The sequence below is a fragment of the Oryx dammah genome, unplaced genomic scaffold, assembly GCF_014754425.2.
Source record: "Oryx dammah isolate SB20612 unplaced genomic scaffold, SCBI_Odam_1.1 HiC_scaffold_8, whole genome shotgun sequence".
In the NCBI taxonomy this organism is placed as follows: Eukaryota; Metazoa; Chordata; class Mammalia; order Artiodactyla; family Bovidae; genus Oryx; species Oryx dammah.
The window spans coordinates 38,115,180-38,140,948 of record NW_024070192.1 but is presented as its reverse complement, the minus strand read 5'-3'; the positions used below and the strand labels follow the sequence as shown (position 1 = coordinate 38,140,948).

General features: G+C 41.8%; 1 protein-coding gene and 1 non-coding gene across 2 annotated transcripts; both read left to right on the top strand.

Moving 5' to 3' along the window:
* The first annotated feature begins 4,020 nt into the window (after positions 1-4,020).
* On the top strand, positions 4,021-4,127 carry LOC120867510. Its single transcript, XR_005721932.1, has one exon. It is a non-coding gene; the product is annotated as a U6 spliceosomal RNA (small nuclear RNA).
* Positions 4,128-6,544: 2,417 nt separating this feature from the next.
* On the top strand, positions 6,545-7,504 carry LOC120866194 (olfactory receptor 1P1-like). The gene has a single exon (XM_040243753.1). The coding sequence runs from the start codon at positions 6,551-6,553 to the stop codon at positions 7,502-7,504; it is 954 nt and encodes a 317-aa protein (XP_040099687.1). The 5' UTR covers positions 6,545-6,550.
* Positions 7,505-25,769: the final 18,265 nt, after the last annotated feature.

The window sequence follows — 25,769 nt, the reverse complement described above, 5'->3', positions numbered from 1 at the left end:
CTTTTACACACAGAAAAGTCCAAGGCAAATCTTCTAGGATGGCTGAGGATTTCATATTTTATTAATAGCCCCTGCAGGGAAACTCAGGAAGCTGGGCACTCTGAAAAGGGGAGTCTGTGTTTTGACTGGGAAATTCCTTCCCGTGAGACTGATTCTTGGTATTGGGTGGCCCAAGCTTGGATGGGAATTGGGAATGTGCACCCTCGGTCAAGGCAAGGCTGAAGCTGGTCTATGTCAGTACAAGGTTCTGGAATCCTTGAATGTAGGGCCCATGGGTATAGTACCCCTCCTTCCGTCCACACAGGAATTCAAGGCAGCTGCCTCTTTGCTTCTCTTGTGTTTGTGGAACTCAGTTTTCTGAAGGTCAAATGGAGGCATTGAATTCTGCCTCCTCCAGTGTTCATGCCTTCATACACTCAGACATGGTCGATTTCTTGAACATTTCTTTGGTACCAGGCATTATCTTAGACACCAAGGAAGCACGTGGGAACAGAACACACAGAGACCCTCAATTTCCAAAGGTTTCATTCCAGTGTTGAAGCCTGGACTTAATGAAGCAGGTATTGTAAATTATAGTGGTGTTGGAAGAGGGGTGTGAAGGTTGACATCAGAACACCCAGCAAGATGCAGGAAGCTGGAGAAGTCCTCCTAGGGATGTTTATGCTGGAATCCCAGGAACCTGCCGGACCCAGTGAAACAGGTGGCTGGGAAGTGGTGCTGGAGAGTGTTCCAGGCAGAAGGAAGGATAACTGAGAACATCCAGTGGTGAGGATTCGGGGGAGGGTGATATTGAGAGGATATTGTGTGTTTAGGAAGCTGATAAATATCATATTTAGTGCTAACAGAGCAGGCAGAGTCAGATGGTAGTGTTGAATGGACAGGTCACAGGGAGATAGTCAGGATCAAGCGGGCACTGATGGAGGGAACTCAGGGCACCCAGGTTGGCGTCTTCTGGCCATCAGTGGAAGAGCATGGCATGAACAGCTAGTTGGCCAGTAGGATGCTATTCAAGCCCAACTGTCAGCTCCTCCTGGCCTTTCTCTCTTCTAAAGTACGGTATACCTGTGGCAGTAGAAGTCACAAGAGTAAAGAGCAGATCCAGATTCTGCTAGTGATCAGAGTATGACCTTGGGGCACATCACTCAGCATCTTTGAACCTCAGTTTCCTCTTAGCAAAGGATGACAGCAGGGTCTGCTTCCAGTGGCCCTGGAAATTAGGATGTTCTCGGGTCAGGGCTTCTGGTCAGTTCAGTTGCTTAGCCATGTCCAATTCTTTGTGACCCATGGACTGCAGCACCCCAGGCTTCCCTGTCCATCACCAACTCCTGGAGCTTGCTCAAACTCATGTCCATCGAGTCGGTGATGCCATCCAACCATCTCATCCTCTGTTGTCCCCTTCTCCTCCCTCCTTCAGTCTTTCCCAGCATCAGGGTCTCTTCCAGTGAGTCAGTTCTTCACATCAGGTGCTCAAAGGATTGGGCTTCTGGTAGGATGCACTGAATGGAAGTTCTGTTCCTTTAACACTGTCCTCCCCCTGCCCCCCTTCCCTGGTATGCTTCCCTTCCTCTGCAGGGAGGCTCTGGCAGGAACCTGCTCTGCTGTTTGACTTTTTAAATTGCAGTATAATTGCTTTACAATGTTGTGTTAGTTTCTGCTGTACAACAGCATGAATCAGCTATCTTGCTGTTTGACTTTATGGGAGATGCTCTTCTCTTGGGAGGGTCTTGCTCTGAGCCTGTGGAGTTAGACATGCAGCCTGGTGTGCTGCGTCCTGCCCTGTCCAGGTGAGCGGTCACGCCTTCCTGGTGTGTCAGCCCCTCCTCTTTTTGGCCTCTCTAGGCATCACTTACCCTCCTCCCCTCTCCCTGCTTCTGTGTGTTGCTCTTGGGAACACATTGCTGATGGACATGCTAGATTGTACTTTTGATGTCAGTTTGTTTCTCCTTTCTTCCTTTTTGGGGGAAGGTAGGAAAAAAGTTCCCCTTGTTCTTCGTGTTACTTGCACTGCCTCCCTGTGGGAAGTTTTGATTCGGCATTCATCTGCTGTGTTTTTACTGATGAGTTGAATGACTGTGATGTGTTCCAGTTCCAAGCAAAAACTTTAAGAATTGCTGTGCTGGGACTTCCCTGGTGGTTCAGTGGCTAAGAATCCATACTCACAGTTCAGGGGGCCTGGGTCTGATCCCCGGTCAGGGAACTAGATTCCACATGCCACAGCTGAAGATCCTACATGCCACAACAAAGACCCAGTGCTGCCAAGTAACTACATATTAAAAAAAAAAGAATACTGTGCACCTCCATAAGCTCCCTTGCTCTTTCCTTTTTTTCTTTATGAATGGCATGGCCCAAACATGGGCTGCTTCTTCGGCCTGGATCTCCACATGAAGAAGATACATGAAGCAATGCTAGTCAGAGCCACCTGCAACGTGCAGCTGACTTGTAATGTGTGTGCAAGCTCAGCAGTGTCTGACTCTTTTGAGATCCCATGGACTGTAGCCCACCAGGCTCCTCTGTCAGTGGAATTTCCCAGCAAGAAGACTGGAGTGGGTTGCCATTTCCTACTCCAGGAGATCTTCCCAACCCAAGGATTAAACCTGCGTCTCCAGTGTCTCCTGCATTGGCAGGTGGATTCTTTACCACTGAGCCATGCCGGAAACCCCAACATCCATTGCAAGTGAGGAAATAACTCTTAGTTTTTGTAAGCCACTGAGATTTGAAGGCAGTTCCTATCGTGGTATTACCACAAGAAAAATGATTACCATAGCATTTTTTTTTCTTTCGGGAATGTTGCTGGCTTAGACTTTCCATCTCTACCAGGGTAATTTTTGGTACATTTCATTCTTCAAAGGAAAATGTGAGTTTACAATGGAGGAATCATTTCATTTAGAATTACACATTTGTTTGCATAGCCTCTTGCTAAATAGTACAGTGACTTTAAATAATTTGCTTTTTCAGTTTATATCCCCCTTGTCATTTCTTGTTTTGTCTATTTGTGTTTTTTCTCCCTGCCCTCTCATTTTTTCTTGAGTAAGTTAGAAAGTGGCTTATCTCTTTTATTAAGTTTTTTTCAAAGAAGTTAAATGTTTAAGAGCTTTAGTGATATGCAGTTCCATAAATAATATATAATATATAATGCAATTCACCCATTTGAAATATACATTTCAATGACTTTTTATGTTCAATATCCACTGAACCGTGCAGTAATCACCACAACCAATTTTACATCTTCATCACCGCTGAAATGAACCCATACATTCCTTAGCCACCCTGCCCCAACTCGCCCATCCCTCTCAGCTTTACACAACCACTAATCTGCTTTCTGTCTCTACAGATTTGCCTGTTAGGACATTTCATATAAACTGAATCACACAATGCACTGTTCTTTGTGTCTGGCTTCTTGCACTTAGGGTAATGTTTCCAAGATCCACCCATGTTGTTAGCATGTATGAGTGCTTCACTTCTTTTTATTGACAAACACTGATTGATTGCATGGATATGCCACATTTTATTAATCCATTCTCCAGTTCATGATCCTTTTCAGTTTTGGTCTGTTATGAATAATGCTGCGATGAACATTTGCGTACATGTTTTTGTGTGGACATATGTTTTCATTTCTCTCGGGTATATCTCTGAGAGTGATATTGCTGGGTCATATGAAAATTCTTTGTTTAGCCTTTTGAGAAACTTCCAGACTATTTTCCAAAGGAACACAACTATTTTACATTCCCATGAACAGTTTTTAAGGATCTCAATTTCTCCATATCTTTGACAACACTTGTTATCTGATTGATTGATTCTAGTCATCCTAGAGGATCTGATGTGCTATCTTGTGATTTTGATGTGTATTACCTTGAAGCCCAATGGTATTGAACATTTTTTGTATGCTTTTTGCCCATTTGTATACCTTCTTGGAGAAATGTCTATTAAGATCCTTTACTCATTTTAAATTTGGGTTAATTTTTTTTCTATTATTGAACTGTAATCATTCTTTTTATATTCTAGATAAAAAATCTCTGATCAGTGCTCACTTTGGCAGCACATTTACTAAAATTGGAATCATACAGAGAAGATTATCATGACCCCTGTGCAAGGATGACACACAAATTTGTGAAGTGTTTCATATTTTTTAAAAAGATATCTATGCAGTATGGCAAAATAAATGGAAAATTGGCATAGTATATCTTTGGAAAATGAAATATTATAAACTATTTATTCACTTATTCTTTAATTCCTAGATGATATATTAAGCACCTGCTGTTTATTCATTAATCCAATAAATGTTTATTAAGCCCCCACACAAAAATCTCTGATCAGACATATGATTGGCAAGAATTTTCTCCAATTCTGTGATTGTCTTCTCACATTCGTAATGGTGGAGAAGTGCTTTAAAAATTGATGTATATTTACATATGGAAGGAAATATCCTGAAGGCAATCAGTCCTGAATAGTCATTGGAAGGACTGATGCTGAAACTGAAACTCCAGTATTTTGGCCACCTGATTCAAAGAACTGACTCATTTGAAAAGACCCTGATGCTGGGAAGGATTGAAGGTGGGAGGAGAAGGGGATGACAGAGGATGAGATGGTTGGATGATATCACCGACTCAATGGACATGAGTTTGAGTAAACTCCGGGAATTGGTGATGGACAGGGAGGCCTGGTGTGCTGCAGTCCATGGGGTCACAAAGAGTTGGACCCGACTGAGCAACTGAACTGCACTGAACTGAACATATGGAAGAGCCCCATGATTGTCCAGCTGAGCCTGTGAAAGGGGAAATAGATTTAATTTTGGAAGTATATTAAAAAGGTCACTTAGTGAACACAGCTAAGATAAAATCTGCAACCTCGTCTTTTTCAGCAACAAAGGTGATGTTTTCCCTCCATCTGACTGACCGACTCCTTGTGTGACCTTCAGTTGGTTTCACACATGGGACAGGAACAGGGTTTTCCTGTACTGGACCTACTCAGGTACTGACATCACTTCCTCCTCAAGTAGCTTTGTGTGCATGCTTAGTCACTCAGTCTTGTCTGACTCTTTGTGACCCCATGGACTGTAGCCCACCAGGCTTCTCTGTCCATGGGATTCTCCAGGCAAGAATGCTGGAGTGGGTTGTCATGCCCTCCTCCAGGAAATCTTCCTGACCCAGGGATTGAACCCAGTCTCCTGCATTGCAAGCAGATTCTTTACTGGCTGAACCTTCTGAACATACAGAATTAAGTTCTAGATCCTTTACTTTCCATTCCAGATATTTCCAAATTTGTCTCTCAGTTCCCTTTCCAGCTTTTACCTCAGCCTGCAATCCCTCCTCCAACTTATACTCAAATCTCCAGCTCCCTAGCCAGTTGACAAGATCCACAAATACATTTATAGCCCAGAAAGCCTTCCTTTTCTGCCTCAGTCTGCTTTGTAGTAGAGAGGTGTGTGTGTGTGTGTGTGTGTGTGTGTGTGTGTGTGCATCCAACCAGGTTTTGAGATTTTAGAAACTAGAGATTATGACTTCTTCTTTGTTGTTATAATAACTTGAGTTATCTTACATATATTTACTAAATAGCTGTTTGATTATTAAATTAGTTTCTGGTGGAATAGATAATAGGGCTTCCCTGGTGACTCGAGTAGTAAAGAACTCACCTGCCAATGCAAGAGATGTGGGTTTGATCTCTGGGTCGGGAAGATCTCCTGGAGGAAGAAATAGCAACCCAACTCTAGAGGAAATGGCAACCCACTCAAGTGTTCTTGCCTGGAGAATCCCAGGGACGGGGGACACTGGTGGGCTGCTGTCTATGGAGTCCCACAGAGTCGGACATGACTGAAGCGACTTAGCAGCAGCAGCAGCTAGTATTCTTGCATGGAAAATTCTATGGGCAGAAGAGCCTTGCAGGATACAATCCATAGCATCACAAAGAGTTGGCCACAACTGGGCGACTGAACATGCACACACTAGAATAGATAATAGTTTGTGTCTTCAGAATGTTGACTTTTGGACATGATAGACCAGGCCAGGTGAAGTCTGCTGTCTGAGAGTGATTTGAAGGCAGCTGAATGGGAGGGTGGGGGGAAAACCTTGAATCAAAATTTTACAGAATTTTAAAATAGGCAGTTATGTCTATCCCATTAAATTTAAATTTTTCCTAATTTAAGGATGATCATTGTCTTATTTATCTAGCACTCTACCAGGTCCAGAGTCAGTACTTCATATCTATGGAATGAATGAATGAATGAAGCGGTCTAGACTTTCCTGTGAATACAGCTGAAGAAGAAACCACAACTAAAGAAATTTGGGACAGAAAAGAATATAGAGAAATAAACCAAGAAATCTAGTTTAATCTCCTTAAACTGTTTCCTACACTTCCTAGAATATTCTATCTACTAGATTTCAGTAAAAATGTTTAGTGTACATAGTATATGATCAATACAAGTAAATTAAGTTCATTCTTGTTTTTCTTCTCTAGAACTAAGAGACTGGCACCCTTAGGGATCGTGTAGAGTGAAATATGCTTAGAGAAGGTTAGTGGGTCTCATCCAAAGTTCCTTTCTCTGACGTCTGGGCTCATGGCAGGAGGGAACCAGAGCAGCGTCTTTGAGTTCCTCCTCTGGGGACTCTCTGAGCAGCCAGAGCAGCAGCACAGGCTCTTCCTGCTATTCTTGTGGATGTACTTGGTCACGGTGGCTGGGAACCTACTCATCATCCTGGCCATTGGCACTGACACGCGTCTTCACACACCCATGTACTTCTTCCTCGCCAACTTGTCTTGTGCAGACATCCTTTTCACCTCCACCACTGTCCCCAAGGCCCTGGTGAACATCCAGACCCAGAACAGGTCCATTTCTTATGTAGAATGCCTGACTCAGCTCTACTTTTTCTTGACATTTGGGGACATGGACATATTCCTCCTGGCTACAATGGCCTATGACCGCTATGTGGCCATCTGCCACCCTCTCCACTACGCCATGGTCATGAGCCGCCGGTGTTGCTTCATCCTGGTTACTGCCTGCTGGACCCTTACGAGTCTTGTTGCCATGACGCACACGTTCCTCATATTCCGACTTTCCTTCTGCTCTAAGAAGATCATTCCCGACTTCTTCTGTGATCTGGGACCTCTGATTAAGGTGTCTTGCTCTGACACTCAGGTCAATGAGCTTGTGCTCCTCTTCTTGGGGGGAGCAGTCATTTTAATCCCCTTCGGGCTCATTCTGGTCTCCTATATCTGCACTGTTTCAGCCATCCTCAGGGTCCCCTCTGCCCAAGGAAGGTACAAGGCCTTCTCTATCTGTGGATCCCACCTTGCTCTTGTTGCCTTGTCCTTTGGGACTGTGATCAGGGCTTATCTGTTTCCCTCATCTTCTTCCTCCAATTCAATAGCAGAGGATACGGCAGCTGCCGTCATGTACACAGTGGTGACTCCTCTGCTAAACCCCTTCATTTACAGCCTGCGGAACAAGGACATGCAAGGGGCCCTGGGGAGACTTCTCAGAGGCAATGTGTCCTTCTCCTGTGGTCAGTGACTTGACAGAGAAACTGCAGGTGTCCTTTGTCCCCTCAGTGAGGAACATCACAGAAATTTCTACCTCAAGTGTCTCATTTCTAAATCCCACATACATACCTTATTGCCACTCACTTCTCTTGCCTCTCCACCATGAGTTTGATATTACTAAAGAAAATCAAGACTTTGCATCTTTCTTTAATCTGTTAAGAGTTGCTTTTTTTCACTTATTTTGCTCATTTTTCACAGGAGTGAATGTCTTTTGCAATGTTCATAATTCTAAAAGTTTGCATAACCTCTTATACTAAGTTATCAAAAGTTGACCATTCACTTTGCTGTACAGCAGAAACTAACACAGCATTGTAAAGCAGCTATACTCTAAGTAAAAAAAAAATTGATCAATGGAGTCATGGAAAGTAGTTCATAATCAAAATATTAGCAAGTCAATATTGGGTGGCAAAGAGTTTACTATCTTCAGTGAACAAGTATATTTTTTCCTATAAGAAGAGGAAATTACATAAATAGTACAAGAAGGTTATGAATCAAAAATCCTTGCAACCGTTAAAACAAAGCTCTCAGCAGTGCAGGAATGATCTATGTTATTTTCAGTAAACAGGCTTATGAACAGTTTATAATGAGAAGATAAAGGAATCTTGTGTCCTCTCAAAGTTCTTTCTGTTGAAATGTGTGGCCTCTAGTCTCAGCCAAGACTGAATGAAACAGCTGGAACTTATGATTTTTATTTCTACAGCATAAAATTCACAAGTCCAGATGGAGACCAAGAGTGAATGCAGAGACATTGTCTAAAGTCAAGACCATGGAACAAGTTCATCACAATTTCAAAATGAAAATGAGTCCTGGATCCTAACATAGTACCTCCTTTTACTTTGTATAAGTCTAGTCTTCTCGTCTGTGGAATGAAATTATTGATATTTTCCTGCCTACTTTACCAGGATTTTGTAGGGAAAATGATAGTGGTTTGGCTATTATAAGAGAGAAGCTCTAAATAATTGTAGCTTTAAGAAAATTGAGCATTTATTTTTCTTTTTTTTTAAATTTATTTTTTATTTTACTTTACAATTCTGTATTGGTTTTGCCATACATTGACATGAATCCACCACGGGTGTACATGCATTCCCAAACATGAACCCCCCTCCCACCACCCTCCCCACAACATCTCTCTGGGTCATCCCCACGTACCAGCCCCAAGCATGCCATATCCTGCATCGGACATAGACTGGCAATTCGATTCTTACATGATATTATACATGTTTCATTGCCATTCTCCCAAATCATCTCACCCTCTCCCTCTCCCACTGAGTCCAAAAGTCCACTGTACACATCTGTGTCTTTTTTGCTGTCCTGCATACAGGGTCATCATTGCCATCTTCCTAAATTCCATATATATGTGTTAGTATACTGTATTGGTGTTTTTCTTTCTGGCTTACTTCACTCTGTATAATCGGCTCCAGTTTCATCCATCTCATCAGGACTGATTCAAATGTATTCTTTTTAATGGCTGAGTAATACTCCATTGTGTATATGTACCACAGCTTTCTTATCCATGTGCAAATAAACAGTCTCATGATATGTTGACTATATAATCATCAAAGAGCCAGGCTGCCTCTCTCTTGGTTCTCTGCCAACCTTAAAAAATGGTTCCAGGGATTTCCATGGTGGTCCAGTGGCTAAGACTCTGTACTTCCAATGCAGGGAGCCTAGGTTGGATCCCTGGTCAGGGGACTAGGTCCCACATGCCACATATAAAAGGTTTGACAAGCCGAAACTGAGACCCAGTGCAGCCAAATAAGTAATTTTTTTTTTTTAAAGAATGATTCCATATTATGGTCCAAGGTGACTGTTAAACTTTTGCCAATAAGTCTTTATTTCAACCAATAGAAAAGAGGAAAGGTAATCTGGAGAATGCATGCACCTCTTCCCTTTATATCTTATTGGTCAGAACTTGATCACTTGGCCTCAACTGGCTGCAGTTGAGCCTGGGAAATGTATTCATTATACTTGGTGCCCGTATGCCCTGCTAACATTATATTAGTATGGAAGAAGCAGAAACCTGTATCAGCGGAGAATCAGCTACCTCTGCTACAATGGGGTGCCATGATGGCAGTTAAAAACCCTGCTAGCTCTGTGGGAGAAGGCAAGGGTGGGATGATTCAAGAGAATAGCATTGAAACATATATCTTATCATACGTGAAACAGATCACCAGCCCAGATTCGATGCATGAGACAGGGTGCTCAGGGCTGGTGCACTGGGATTACCCTGAGGGATGGATGGGATAGGGAGGGAGGTGGGAGGGGGATTCAGGATAGGGGAACACATGTACACCTATGGCTGATTCATGTCAATGTATGGCAAAAAACACTACAATATTGTAAAGTAATTAGCCTCCAATTAAAACAAATTAATTAATTCCAAAAAAGTCCCTGCTAGCATGAAGAGCTGATGAAAACAGGTGAGCACTCACTTGGTTACTCTTTAAATCTTTTAAGACTTCTGAAATACAAACTAAGATACTTTCTTCCTAGTGATCATAGAAGTTTTCCCATGGAGTGGCAGAAATGAGAATGGCTGATAATTGTGTGGTGTCTGAGACATCCTTCTCTTATCAAGAAAGAACTACAGTTGAAAACAAATGACCTAAGGATCCAGAATAATAAGTTGGAGACAAAGCAATAAGAGTAATCCTAAAGAAAGAAGGAAGAGAAAAAAAGATAGTGAAAGAAATCAATAAAATAAAGAATTGCAAAACTATGTTCAAAAAAGTAAAAAGCTGTCACTGGAAAGATTGATAAATGGATTTTTAGCAAGACTGACCAAGAAAAAATAGGATAATACTGTGCACATTATTCCAATAAGTTACACAAAATAGGTCCATTCCCTGAAAGAAACAAACTACAAAAGCTTACTCAGAAGAATGATATGGCCTGAACTTCAGTGCTATTAAAGAATTGTGTAATTTTAAATTAAAAAAAAAAGAAATTGTGTTTGTAGTTAAAACATTCTACTGAAGAACATCCAGGCTCAGGTGCTTTTGTTGGAGAATTAAAATGTTTAAAGAATAAATAATACAAATTCTATTCTGTCTTCTAGAAACAGAAAAGGAGAGGCCATTTTACAGCTAAATTTATGAGGCAAACATTACATTGAAACCAAAACCAGACAAAGCTATTATTTTTTTAAAAGAGTACTGGAAATGAAGATCCCTCATGATCACAGACACAAAAATCCTATGCAAAATATTATAAAGTAGAACTTAGCAAATTTACAGTTTTACTTAAAAAGTTAATATATCCTAACCAAGTAGAGTTTATTCTTAGGATGTAAGGCACATTGAAAATTAAAAATTCAGTAATTTAATTCACAATATTGTAAGCTTTAAGAAGAGAAAATCCCATAGAATTATCTCAATAGAGGCAGAAAAGGTCTTTGACAAAATTTATCATTCATTCATGATAATAATTCTAGAAATAGGAGGGAATTTCTTGAAACCGATGAAGAGCATCTTTTAAAATCTAAAGTAATATATTTAATAGTGAAAGACCAAATGCTTTATCTCTAAGACTGGAAACAGACAGCAATGTCATCAATCATAGTTTCTATCCAAAGTACTGGAAATTCTAGGCAGTGCAATAAGGCAAGAAAAAAGAAGTCATACAATTGGAAAGGAAAAATAAAACTGTCTCTATTGGCAGATAATATGATTGTCCAGGGAGAAAATCCCAGGGAAACTGTAAACAGCAGATCTTAAGACAGTTATTAAAATGCTGACACTTTGTTTAGTAGGCATAAACCTTACTCAGGATGGTGAGGAAAAAAGGGAAGGCAAGGAAAAATGTGAAGAACTGTAGTGTGATCCATTAATGTACTCATTGTTGCTTCACAACAAGCTGCAAAGAGAAACAGTAAGTCATTCAACTTATAAGTGAGTTGGGCACAGAGAATTTATTTAGAGGGTTTGCAAGGGGAGACGGCACCTCAGAGTAATCCACGGAAGGGAGAAAGGAGTGGGAATTTTTCTGTCCAGAGCCCTCCTAGCTTCTATTTTCCATTGAAATTTCACCTGCATGATGTGCTCTTCCTCAAACTATAGAGCATGTCATTTGGCCCCTCAGCACTTGAAGCTGGATTCTATGTCTGATTCTTGACATTTCATCCAAGTCTATAAGTTGACCTTAAAATAGTTTGGCTGAACTCAGACTAGTTTGGCTTAATACAAAGCCTTTCAAAAAGTTGAGGGAAGAGCTTCCAGGCAGGAGGAAAGCAAAGGCAAAAGCTCTGAGATGACGAATTTTGTGAATCTGAGAACTGAAAGAAAGCCAAGGTGGCAGATGTTTGGGGAGCCAAAGAAAGCAAATGACACTGGTTGAGGTTGCTGATTACATCTAGGAGCAAGGCCAGATAAGCATCTAGGCTGTGTTTCATTTTACTAATTGTAATAACACATTTTTGAAATGATTTAAGCCGGAAAGTGATCAGGTTTAATTTAAACATTAAGAGAAGTACTCTGGTGAGTGTAAGAAATGGGTTGGAAAGGGACAAGAGAGGCAGAGGGTGTCCATAGAGCAAGGAGAAAGAATCATAAAAGTACTGCTAATGCAAAAGTTAAGGAAGCTAATGAGCTTTCCTGGTGGTCCAGTGGTTGAGAATCCACCTGCCAATGCAGGGGACATGGGGTCAGTTCCTGGTCCTGGAAGACTCCAGGCAACTCAGCCCACAGGCCACAACTACTGAGCCTGTGCTCTAGGCCTGTGCTCCACAACAAGAGAAGCCACCACTCGCTGCAACTAGAGAAGGCCTGTGCACAGCAATGAAGACCCAGCACAGCCAAAAATAAATAAAGCTTTAGAAAAAGAGAGAGAGAGACAATGAGATTGACTGCAGAGTATTATTTATATATATAAACATTTGTTGTTGTTTTGTTACTAAGTTGTGTCCAATTCTTTTGAGACTCCATGGATTATAGACTGCCAGGCTCCACTGCCCATGGGATTCTTCAGGCAAGAATACTGGAGTGGGTTTCCATTTCCTTCTCCAGGGGATCTTCCTGACCCAGGGATGAAACCCACATCTCCTGTGTTGCCAGGTTGATTCTTTATCACTAAGCCACCAGGAAAGCCCTGAATATAAATATACAGACATGCAACATACAGATGAATAAAACATGTATTCTTTGAGGATATATACATCCTTGAATGAGGATACATATGTGGGGGAAGAGTAAGGGAGTAGAAATTGGAGGTAATGAAAGACAGTAAAGCCAGAGAGATGCTTTCCAAGGACTGGTGGGGATAATATTCATAAACTGAGGTATATGATTTACTCAACTGTGCACCCACAAAAACAAAAATCAAAACAACAGCAGCCACCCACTTCCCTACCCACTCTCCTCATGGTGACCCATGTCTGGGAGGGGAAAGAGCAGAGATGGGGCCCCCACTTTGCTTCAGAGGGTAACGATAACTTGCTGCTCTGAGGGCTTCTGGGACCAGGTTCTCTGAGACCTTTGAAATAATCCAAACTTCTACTCACTAAGTGGGCTGAACGCGACTGCAGAGATTTTCCCTAGTAATTAATTCAGCATCTAAGTCAGGGAACCTGAAGGCTAGAGGAAGCAGAACCTCCCCAGAGCCTCATTAGTTAGGAAACAGTTGGGAGTATCAAGGCAGTCTCATAACTGATTCTGCTGGGATGCACCTGATGCAGCGTCTCAGCCTAATTTCTCATTTCCCCGGGGGGCTTCATGGAGCCAGGTCCTGTCTCTGGGCTCCAAGAGAATCCAGGCTGAGAGGTCTTGCTATTTCCCCTTTGCATAAGTTCATATCTTGATCCCAGAAAAGTTAGATACTGAACTTCTATCATGTCCGATACAACTCTGTGCCCTCAGCTACCAGAGCAGGGGTGAACACCCATTACGTATCAATAAATATCTATGGACTAACAGTGATTAACAGTGATTGACAGCAAGGACCTTGAGATTGTCCTTAATATTTTTTAAATTGCTCAGAGGAGGATGTGGCATATTCTGCAAATGCACTTGAAAAATTAATGTTCATAGAGTTCGGTAAGGTGACTTTTGTTCCTCTGTCTAGCCTTGAGAGACTTTTAAAGTCCTGGTGGTCAGAAAGTATGTTTCAGGATCTGTGTATGTCAGATTTATCCAAAGGTATGATGCTCTGAGGAGCTCCGATGGCACCTTCTCAGACACTGTTAAAGAAACTCCCCAATCCTAAATGTACTTACTGAGCAAGCTACTGGGGGCCATTGTTGTTGTTTTTGTTGTTGTTCATTTGTCTAGTCATGTCTGACTCTTTGCTACCCCATGGACTGCAGCACGCCAGTCATATCTTTTTGGCCTTTTATACAGTTCATGAGGGTCTCATGGCAAGTATACTAGAGTGGCTTGCCATTCCCTCCTCCGGTGGATTACGTTTTGTCAGAACTCTCTGCTAAGACCCGTCCGTCTTGGGTGACCCTGCACAGCATGGCTCATAGCTTCATTGAGTTATGCACACTCCTTCACCAAGACAAGGCAGAGATCCATGAAGGGGTTTGGGGGCCATAATAGTTTCTTAATGATTAACATCTGAGCTGAGAGCATGGAGAAAGCCAAATCTTGAAAAGTGAAACTGTTAATCGCTCAGTTATGTCCGCCTCTTTGCAACCCTGTGGTTTGTTGCTCTCTAGACCAACCTAGATAATATATTCAAAAGCAGAGACGTTACTTTGCCAACTAAGGTCCGTCTAGTCAAGGCTATGGTTTTTCCTGTGGTCATGTATGGATGTGAGAGTTGGACTGTGAAGAAGGCTGAGCACCGAAGAATTGATGCTTTTGAACTGTGGTGTTGGAGAAGACTCTTGAGAATCCCTTGGACTGCAAGGAGATCCAACCAGTCCATTCTGAAGGAGATCAACCCTGGGATTTCTTTGGAAGGAATGATGCTAAAGCTGAAGCTCCAGTACTTTGGCCACTTCATGGGAAGAGTTGACTCATTGGAAAAGACTCTGATGCTGGGAGGGATTGTGGGCAGGAGGAGAAGGGGACGACTGAGGATGAGATGGCTGGATGGCATCACGGATTCGATGGACGCGAGTCTGAGTGAACTCCGGGAGATGGTGATGGACAGGAAGGCCTGGCGTGCTGTGGTTCATGGGGTCACAAAGAGTTGGACACGACTGAGCGACTGAACCAACCAACCAACCAAGGCTCCTCGGTCCATGGAATTCTACAGGCAAGAATACTTGAGTGGGTAGCCACTGATATGGCATCTGGGAATCTTCTTCAGGGAATCTTCCTGACCCAGGGATCGAACCTGGATCTCCTGCCTTGCAGGCAGATTCTTTACCATCTGAGCCACCTGGGAAGCCAACCCTTACTGGAGCCTTAATCAAATAATCTCCCAATTGTTGTTACTGTTTATTTGCTAAGTCATGTCCATCTCTTTGCAACCCTGTGGACTGCAGCACACCAGGCTTCCCTATCCTTCATTATCTCCTGGAATTTGCTCAAACTCAAAGTTTGTGTCAGTGATACCATTCAACAATTTCATCCTCTGTTGCCCCCCTTTTCTCCTGGCTTTAATCTTTCCCAGCATTGGGGTCTTTTCCAATGAGTCACCTCTTCATATGAGGTGGCCAAAGGGTTGGAGCTTCAGCATCAGCCCTTCCAGTGAATATTCAGGGTTGATTTCCTTTAGGACTGACTGATTTGATCTCCTTGCAGCCCAAGGGACGCTCAAGAACCTCCTAGTAAGCAAACTTACTAATGTCTTCAAGGCATGTCTAGATGTGCCAAAGTCTTGTACTGGGCCCTGGGGTCATTGAGAGGAGTGTGCGGTGCTAACCCAGGTGGAGCTCTAGAACTCAGTCCAGTGGGGAACAGGGAAACAGACAAAAATCACCTCCAATCCCTGTCACCCAGAGACACTTGCATGCAACATACTGATATATTGACGTCTAATATTTTTCTGTTTTCCCTCTTGTTGTCATTATAAGGAGTTTCTCATGCCATAAACATGCTGCACAATATTCCACCTGTTATAGGTACTATCATATTTCCTAACTGATAGGCATTTATGCTCTTTTGATTTGATTATTTTTTAAATTAAAAAATTTTGTGATAACCACATGGCATAAAATTTACACTCTTGACCATTTATTTTTGTGTTTTAATTATTTTTTTAAATTGAAGGATAATATATAGTTCATGTACAATGTTATGTAAGTTACAGATGTATGACAGTGATTCACAATTTTTAAAGGTTATAGTCCATTTATAGTTACTATAGAATATTGGCTATATCCCCTTGGCTGTATAGGTTCCTTTTATTTAAAAAAATTATAAATAATATCATGACAAGTATATTTTTAAAAGCTGATTCCATTTTGGATGGTTTATTAGGATGTAAATCTTTAGAAGTGGAATTATAGGATCAAATTATATGAACAGTAAGATTTTTTAATATCTTAATTTTAATTAATTATTTTTATTTTTGACTGCCTTGGGTCTTCGTGGCGACGCGTTGGTTTTCCCTAGCTGCTGTGAGCTACCCTTCATTGCTGTGCTTGGGTTTCTCATTGCGGTGGCTTCTCTTGTTGCAGAGCACAGTCTCTAAGACATGTGGGCTCAGTAGTCATGGAGCATGGGCTTAGTCACCTCGAGGCATGTGGGATCTTCCCAGGCCAGGGATCAAACCCGTGCCCCCTGCAGGTGAATTCTTAACCCCTGGACCACCAGGGAAGTCCTAATATCTTATTTTTTAAATAATATTTATAAAATTAATAATGTATTGAATAAAATTAAGGTCTGATCTTAATAATTTGATTCATACACCTACAGGGTTCTCTGATACTATACAAACCTCTTGGATTTAGCAGAGCATCAAAGACAGGGAGGGAAGTGGAAAAACTTTATAGTGAAAAAAAAAGGGGGAATAGTTTCAGATGTGCCCTAGACTGGAGGTTGGTGGCAGAGGAAAGATAAAGGAAAGGAGTAAGGTAGTTTTTTTCCTGTTTCCATATAGTGCTATCCAGAATCTCCCAATATTATGTTGAGCAGTGGTGCTGTGAGTAAGCATTTTCTCAGTCCTGTTTTCAGAGAGAAGATGACAGAGAGGACTTCATATCTTAAATCCACAAAAATGTCCTTCCTGTTGTGACTGCAAATGGCCCTGGTTTTCCTCTCTGTTCTCTGGGCACTCTGAGTTTCCTCTGCCGATTCTTCCTCTTACACTGGACTGCCATATTGGTATTTCCGGTCTTCCTTCGACCTTGATTCTGTATCATCCTTCCTTCCTCTCTCCCTGTTCTATAGGTGATCTCCTCTGTTTCCACAGCTCTAGATATTTTATATGTCCTGATGTCTTCCAAAGTTGAACCACTATCCACTATCTTTTATATATCCACATACCCTCTTGTCATTCATCTCCCCTGCTCATCTGTCGGGGAAGGCAATGGCACCCCACTCCAGTACTCTTGCCTGGAAAATCCCATGGGCAGAGGAGCTTGGTAGGCTGCAGTCCATGGGGTCTCGAATAGTCGGACACGACTGAGCGACTTCACTTTCACTTTTCACTTTCCTGCTTTGGAGAAGGAAATGGCAACCCACTCCAGTATTCTTGCCTGGAGAATCCCAGGGACGGGGGAGCCTGGTTGGCTGCCGTCTATGGGGTTGCACAGAGTCGGACATGACTGAAGCGACTTAGCAGCAGCAGCTCATCTATCAGGAGTTCAAACTCTTCCCCATATTAATCCGTTATGCACCCTTCCCCAGTTCCCCAAGTCAGAAATGGAGGGTCATCCTTGATTTTATTCTTCCTTGTATTTCCAGGATCCTGCCCACCACTGAAGTGTCATGATTTCACCACCAAAAGTAGCTAGATCATTTTTTTTTCTCTTTCCTGCTTCCATCCTAGCTCAGGTCGTGTTCCCCACATGCCTGGGCCACTACTTTGTTTGCGTCTATTTCTGTCTGTCTTCAACCCATTCTCCTCAAGTCCGCTAGAGTGATCCATTCAACCTAAATTAAATCATCCCACTCCACTTGCTTGCAATACTCAAATGAATTCTCATTGAACTTATAATTGTAAGAAAAAAACAGACTAAGCCAGACTTACTGGCTTAATCTGCACATACATAGCTCCCAGCCTCAACTTGTGTCACTCACAGCGTGAGTAACAGCAGCACTGACTCTCTGTCAGTCCTTGAATATACACTTTTGTGCCTTTGAAGATGCTATGTCTTCTCTCTGGAAAGCTCTTTTTTCAACTCCCTGAGTAGCTGACACCCTCTTAGCCATCTGGTCTCAGCTTATGTGTCTTTCAGAGAGACTCTGTGACCAACCAAACTAAGTATTGGATTGGCTGAAAAGTTCGTTCAAGTTTTTTGTAAGATGGTGTGAAAAAACCCTAATGATTTTTTTTTTTTTTTTTGCCAATCCAATAGTTGCTTGCTCCTCCCTCATTATTCTTATTTCAGATTATAGCTTCCTTGGGGCATGCATCAGTTTGTGATTATTTTCCTTATCTCTTTACTGATCTTCAGGCTCCATGAAAGGAGGCAATCATGTCCATTTTGTTCATGGTGATTTCTAGCTTAATGCCTGCATCAATAAATAATACAACATAAATCAAGAAGAGAAGTAAGGAAAATAGACTCCCAAGCACAACAAGCATAAATGAGGTTGATTTTTGTTGAGAGGCTTTGGGAGTCTGGGCTATTCCCAGAAGGGGGTTTGGGTTGTAATGACCAAATGACCTCAGGTTGTAAGGACTTCAGCAGCAGGACAGAGGCCAACTATACAAACTAAGTGGAAGGTGTGTTATTGTTAGATTTGAAAAGTAGGAGGTGGTGGGAGGAGGGTAGCTAGAGCAATTCCATAAATCAATCATGGCCCATCAGTGGAACTGGGAACATGTCTGAAATCCTTCATACTCTCCTCCAGCAGCGTGTCTTTGGCATAACTCTACTCTAAATGATGACTCCAAACTGAGTGAGGTTTTGTAACTACCAACTGTGGTGCAGTGGTAAAGAATCCGCCTGCCAATGCAGGAGATGCTGGCGACGTGGGTTCTATCCCTGGGTTGGGAAGATCCCCTGGAGAAAAAAATGGCAACCCATTCCAGTATTGTTGCCTCGAAAATTCCATGGATAGAGGAGGGAGCCTGGCAGGTTGCAGAATATGGGGTCACAAAGAGTCAGACACAGCTATGCACGTGTGCATTTGAGACTGGAGACATTTCGCTTGAAATCTGTTTGAAGATAGCTCCCCATCAAAGTCGAGATGCAAAGAGAGGCCAAGGTGTTGTCTGGACAGAGATGTTAAAAATCCAGTTCCTCTATGGAGAGGGTATGGAGGCAATAAATAGACTTGTTTGAATCTAAAAATCCTTTCAGTTCTGAATCAGTCGTGCTAAGAGTTTAGTTAGATAGGGGATAGACTGAGGAATCGATGGCTTATGAGATCCAAGCTCATCTTATCACCTAAAATAGGGAGAGCGGAGGAGGGAGGAAGGAATATATAGGGGAGGAGACAAAGTGAGATAAGAGAGGGAATAAGTCTGGCTTATTCCTTGTAAACGAGGCTCATTTCCCAAGACCCTGGCTCATTGGGAGAATTCCTCATGCTCATCTGAAGAAACTGTCTTGGGACTGCTTCCTTGGAGGCTCCCCCAAACTGATGAATAGACCTGACACAGCCTGACTTAGGACCTTCCTTCCTGATGCACAGGCATCAGCCCTGTTTCACCAGCCTCGCTGGAGCACCTACAGCCTTATATTCTGTCTCCTGTATTAGAGGACCAAAGTTCCAGGTACGAGTTCCCTTGCTTTTCACTTTACCCTGTTCCAGCCCCAAGTCCTACAGTTTTACTTAAGATCCTTTATGTCCTGACTGTGAGTTTTCATAGCAGAAACGTTGGCAGCACGACCCGTGAACTCTGAGACCAGCACAGAGCAGGGGATAAGGACGACCCCCTCATTCTCTCTCTCCGTCTCTTTCTCTCCTGGTTTAAAATCTTCTTTCTTCTCCGCTTGCTGTCTCCTACAAGCATGGACACTTTGGAAAGTCTTCATATACTCTAATCCCTTCATGTTTGTTGATGGTTTATCACAAAGTCATGTCTGACTCTTTTGTGACCCTATGAACTGTAGCCTGTCAGGCTCCTCGGTCCAGGGGATTTCCCAGGCAAGAATACTGGTGTGGGTTGCCATTTCTTTCTCCAGGGGATCTTCCTGCCCCAGGGATCAAACATGTGTCTTCTGCATTAGCAGACAGATTCTTTACTGCTGGGCCACCTGGGAAGCCCTTAATCCCTTCATATTTAAAAGTAATTCACAATCCTTCCAATCTTAATGCTCTATAGTTTTCAACATTCTGTCTCATGCTCTGTTGCATATCATTCTTCAATCTGCAAGAAAGGGTTTATGAGTGAGATGAAAAGGCTCAGAGAGGTTGTGTGCTCTCCTCTAGGTCACACAGCTGGGGAGCAACACAAGAGGTACTAACGGCCAGGTTTTCAAAACTCAGTTTGGAGCCCCTTTCCAAATCACGCCTACATTCTTTCTGCTGAGTCACACTGCAGAGGGATTTGTGTGTTTAAGGCCATCTCAGTTCCGTTCAGTTCCGTTCAGTGCAGTCGCTCAGTCGTGTCTGACTCTTTGTGACCCCACGAATTGCAGCGTGCCAGGCCTCCCTGTCCATCACCATCTCTTGGAGTTCACTCAAACTCATGTCCATCGAGTTGGTGATGCCATCCAGCCATCTCATCCTCTGTTGTCCTCTCTTCCTCCTGTCCCCAATCCCTCCCAGCATCAGAGTCTTTTCCAATGAGTCAACTCTTCACATGAGGTGGCCAAAGTACTGGAGTTTCAGCTTTAGCATCATTCTTTCCAAAGAACACCCAGGGCTGATCTCCTTTAGAATGGACTGGTTGGATCTCCTTGCAGTCCAAGGGACTCTCAAGAGTCTTCTCCAACACCACAGTTCAAAAGCATCAGTTCTTCTGTGCTCAGCTTTCTTCACAGTCATGTTCAACTCTTTGTGACCCCATGGACTGCAGCACACCAGGCTTTCCTGTCCATCACCACTCCCGGAGCTTGCTCAAACTCATGTCCATTGAGTTGGTGACGCCATCCAAACATCTTATCCTTGGTCGTCCCTTTCTCCTCCCACCTTTAATCTTTCCCAGCATCAGGGTCTTTTCAAATGAGTCAGTTCTTCTCATCAGGTGGCCGCAGTATTGGAGCTTCAGCTTCAACATCAGCCTTTCCAGTGAATATTCAGGACTGATTTCCTTTAGGATGGACTGATTTCCTTTAGGATGGACTGATTTGATCTCCTTGCAGTCCAAGGGACTCAAGAGTCTTCTCCAACACCACAGTTTAAAAGCATCAATTTTTGGCACTCAGCTTTCTTTACAGTCCAACTCTCACATCCATACATGACTACTGGAAAAATCATATTTTTGGCTATACAGACTTTTGTCGGCAAAGTAATGTCTCTCCTTTTTAGTATGCTGTCTAGGTTGGCCATAGCTTTTCCTTCAAGGAGCAAGCATCTTTTAATTTCATGGCTGCCGTCACCATCTGCAGTGATTTTGGAGCCCAAACAAATAAAGTTTGTCATTTTCTGTTGTCTCCCCATCTATTTCCCATGAAGTGATGGGGCCAGATGCCATGATATTAGTTTTTTGAATGTTGAGTTTTAAGCCAACTTTTTCACTCTTCCTCTTTCCCTTTCATCAAGAGGCTCTTCAGTTCCTCTTTGCTTCCATCTGTCCACCGACTTTTACAGACTCAGAGCAGTTTTTTCCAAAATGTGGAATTAAAATCACAGGGTGATTGCTGAAAAGAACTTGATTCTCAGAACAGATTTACTGAATCATCTCAAGAAAGGGCATGTGAACTTCCTCTATAATTTATGTTTAAAAAAATTTTTGGTCACACTGTGGAGGCATGTGGGATCTTAGTTCCCCAACCAGGGATCGAACCCATACCCTCTGTATTAGAAGCATGAAGTCTTTAACCCCTGGACTGCCAAGGAAGTCCCTGAACCTGTTTTGTTGTTGTTGTTGTTGTTTATTTGTTTGTTTTTGCTTTTTCTAAAAAATTAATTTATTTTAATCGGAGGATAATTACTTTACAACATTGTGGTGCTTTTTGCCATACATCGACATGAATCAGCCATGGGTATACATGGTGTCCCCACCCTGAAACCCCTCCCACCTCCCTCCCCACCCCATCCCTCTGGGTTGTCCCAGAGCACCAGCTTTCAGTGCCCTGCTTCATGCACTGAACTTGCACTGGTCCTCTATTTTACATATAGTAATATACATGTTTCAATGCTATTCCCTCAAATCATCCCACCCTCGCCTTCTCCCACATAGACCAAATCTGTTCTTTACATCTGTGTCTCTTTTGCTGCCTTGCATATAGGATCATCATTAACATCTTTTAAAATTCCATATATGCATTAATATATTGTATTGGTGTTTCTCTTTCTGACTTACTTCACTCTGTATAATAGACTCCAGTTTCATTCACCTCATTAGAATTGACTCAAATGTGTTCCTTTTCTTAGCTGAGTAATATTCCTTTGTGTATATGTACCACAACTTCCTTATCCATTCGTCTGCCAATGGACATCTAGGTTGCTTCCATGTCCTACCTATTGTAAACAGTGCTGCAATGAACACTGAGGTACATGTGTCTCTTTCAATTCTGGTTTCTTTTGTTGAAAGCACTCATTTTCTTAGCTTCTTTCCCTGTTCTACCCTGCCTCTCTCACTTTCCTGCAGGTTTCTTTTGAGAGCACTTGCTCTCAAAAAGAGAATCCTAGGGTCAAACTCTGCTCCTGGGTAGACCTATTTTCTTCCTTAGAGTGTGATTTAACTTTTACTTTGATTTCTTAAATACCTACAAATGGAAATACCTTCTAGAAGCCTAATTAGAGCCAAGTTCGACTCTTTATAGCAAGATAACCTCATCAGAAGTCTGGTCAGCATATTGGAACCTGGAGGCATAGGGAATCAATGAGTTCATTCTGATCCCTCCATTGTGAAGTTACCCATCAATCTCTCAACCAAATGCTTCATCCATTGGTTATTCCCTTACTCAGTTACTGCAGTAGGGGTGGCAAGGAGGTTACTTTTCTTTTCTTTTTCTTTTTTTTAAAATGAGAATTGCAGGTGATTCTGATGCATGTCAAAGTGTGGGGGACACTTGCCTTGAGGACAAGAAAGTAGATGGGCCAGTGTCCTGGAGTGTCCTCTGGCTTTTCCCAGCCTGTTACCTACCTCTCACCCATACTTCTGTCAGGAGAGCTCTGAGCGCCAGGACCCGGCTGGTTAGGGAAAGGGCTCAGCCAGTGCTGAGCACTTGATTTATTTCCTTGTTTCTCTTCCTCATAACAGCAACACTGAGCAGGTATCGCTAGTGTCAAGTAGGGGTAAACTGCAGATTTTCTATTTTATTGTGTAAGAGCAAACTGAAATTTTAATTTATCAGTTGTTACAAACTTTCCAAATATAAGTGAAAAAATTTAAACATCATTATTTATGATAGATTCAGAGTTTTCCACTGATTTAATGGATTATATACTTTAAAAAATAACTTTTTGAGATATAAACCAATACCCCTAAAATTCACCCATTTATTTACCATATGTAAAATAGATGGCAAGTGGGAATTTGCTGTGTGACACAGACAACTCAGCCTAGTGCGCTGTGACAACCTGGAGGGGTAGGATGGGGTGGGAGATGGGAGGGGAGTTCAAGAGGTGGGGGGCGGTTTGTGTATGCCTGTGGCTGATTAATGTTAATGATGTTTTTTTTCCTTTGTTTTTTATTTTATTTTATTTTTAATTTTTATTTTTACTTTATTTTACTTTACAGTACTATATTGGTTTTGCCATACATTAACATGAATCCACCATGGGTGTACATGTTTTTAAATTTTTTTATTGTGGTAAAACTCACATAGTATAAAACATACATATTAATCATATTTAACTGTACAGTTCAGTGGCACTAAATACATTCACATTGCTGTGCAACTCTCACTACCATTTATCTCCCGAATTTTTCACCTTCCTGACCTGAAACTCTGTCCCCTGTAAGCAGTCATGTCCCATTCCCAACCTCCACCTCCCCAATCCCCCAGCCCCTGGCATCTACCAGTGTACTTTCTGACACTATGAATTTGACTTTTCTAAGTGTCTCGTGTAAGTAGAACCAAACAGTATTTGTCTGCACTTAATGTATATTGGAAAGCATCAAATTCACCCATTTAAAGCACACAATTGAATGGTTTTAATATATTAACAGAATTGTACAACTGTCATCACAATCTAACTTTAGAACATTTTCATCACTCCCCATACCCGTTCAGTCACTCCTATTTCTCCCTTGCTGGAAACCACAAGTCTCTTTCTGTTCTGTGTACTTAGTCCCTTAGTCATGTCCTACTATCTGTCACCCCATGGACTGCAGACCACCAGGCTCCTCTGTTCATGAAATTTTCCAAGCAAGAATACTGGAATGGGTTGCCATTTCCTAGGTATTCTGCAATATTTAAGGAAAACCTCTAATGTTGAATGCTTATGTTGTTTCTACATGTTTACTCTTGTTAACAAGGCTCTGATGAACCTCTAAGATAGTACAGTTTTTTACATTTTGTCTGATTATATTCTTAAGATGAATTTCTAGAACTAGAATTTTCTTAATAAAAAGCATGTCCTTTCTGTTTATTTCCAAAGTTACAAAATGACAGAGTTGAGCATGTATTTTTCTCTTGTTTGGTATCCACGAAAAAATACTGTTATATGGAGAAAATATTTTTCAAGAACAACCGTGTGTGTGTGTGAATATGGATTTTTATAGCATATGTCTATGATCTTCAAGAAATATAAAATTAAATTTATAAAAAAGTGGAAGACCAAGGACAAGCGGTCTGACATTTGCTTCAACGTTCGGCACTATTATAATAATTTCTAGCATAAAAATCATGTTGATGTATGGCAAAACCAATACAGTATTGTAAGGTAAAATAAAGTAAAATAAAAAAAATAAATAAACTGAACACAGGAGTTTAAAGGCCACTAAAAAAAAAAATCAGAAGTTCTTGGATCTCAAGTATCTTCAGTAACTGTCAGTATAATTTATGACTATTATCCTTGGTTTCCTGAGACCTTCTTGGCTCTGTTTCTCGAGTTCTGTCTAGCTCCACTGATCTGTTCACTCCAGCACCAGCACCACACTGCTTTTGTGTTTGACAGAAAAAATGTTCCCTTTCTAGCACTCTTCTCGACATTGTCCAAATTAATTTTAAAAATCTTTTTATTTATTTCTTTGGCTGCGCTGGGACTTAGTTGTGGCATGTGGGATCTAGTTTCCTGAACAGGGATCCAACTGCATTGGGCGGTTGGAGTCTTAGGTCCATCTCGGAGCTGGACAACCAGGGACGTCCCTCATGTTTATTTTTAGATGAAACTTCAAATAGTCATTGTTTCCGGGAAGTCCTGTTATGATTTTGACTTGGATAGGTTAAATAAATCTTAGATTAATTCAGGAGAATACACACATGTGTAATACTTCATCTTTATATATAGAAACTAGTGAGTTTATCCATTTATTATTTAAACAGAGAAATGGAGAATTGGAAAGTTAAAGTCATGTCTGACTCTTTTTGACCCCATGAACTGCCCATAGAATTCTCCAGGCAAGAATGCTGGAGTGGGTTGCCATTCCCTTCTCCAGGGGGAGAATTGGAAGGTCTTGCTCAATTCTTGTTAACATCTTAAAGCTTAGATTATTTTGCTGATAATATTGTTCACATTGTATTTTCACCAGATAACTGTTTACCTATGAATGAATGAAATGAAGTCGCTCAGTCGTGTCCGACTCTTTGCGACCCCATAGACTGTAGCCTACCAGGTTCCTCTGTCCATGGGATTTTCCAGGCAATAGTACTGGAGTGGATTGCCATTTCCTTCTCCAGGGGATCGTCCCAACCCAGGGCTCGAACCCAGGTCTCCTGCATTGTAGACAGACGCTTTACTGTCTGAGCCACTGCTTAGCCATATATAATATAATATATATATATATATAATATATTTACCTATATCTAATATTTATTGTATGTCCACTACATGCTAATACTTTGTGTTAGGCATTTTATTCCATAATTTTACCCTTACCACAACTCATTGTTTACAAGGGGAATGCTAGTGTGAAAGAGCTCAGGTAACTGGCCTGAGGTTTCACAGTGAGTGACA

Excerpts from the sequence above, each read along its gene's own strand:
- LOC120866194 (XM_040243753.1), top strand. The coding sequence starts at position 6,551 with ATGGCAGGAGGGAACCAGAGCAGCGTCTTTGAGTTCCTCCTCTGGGGA.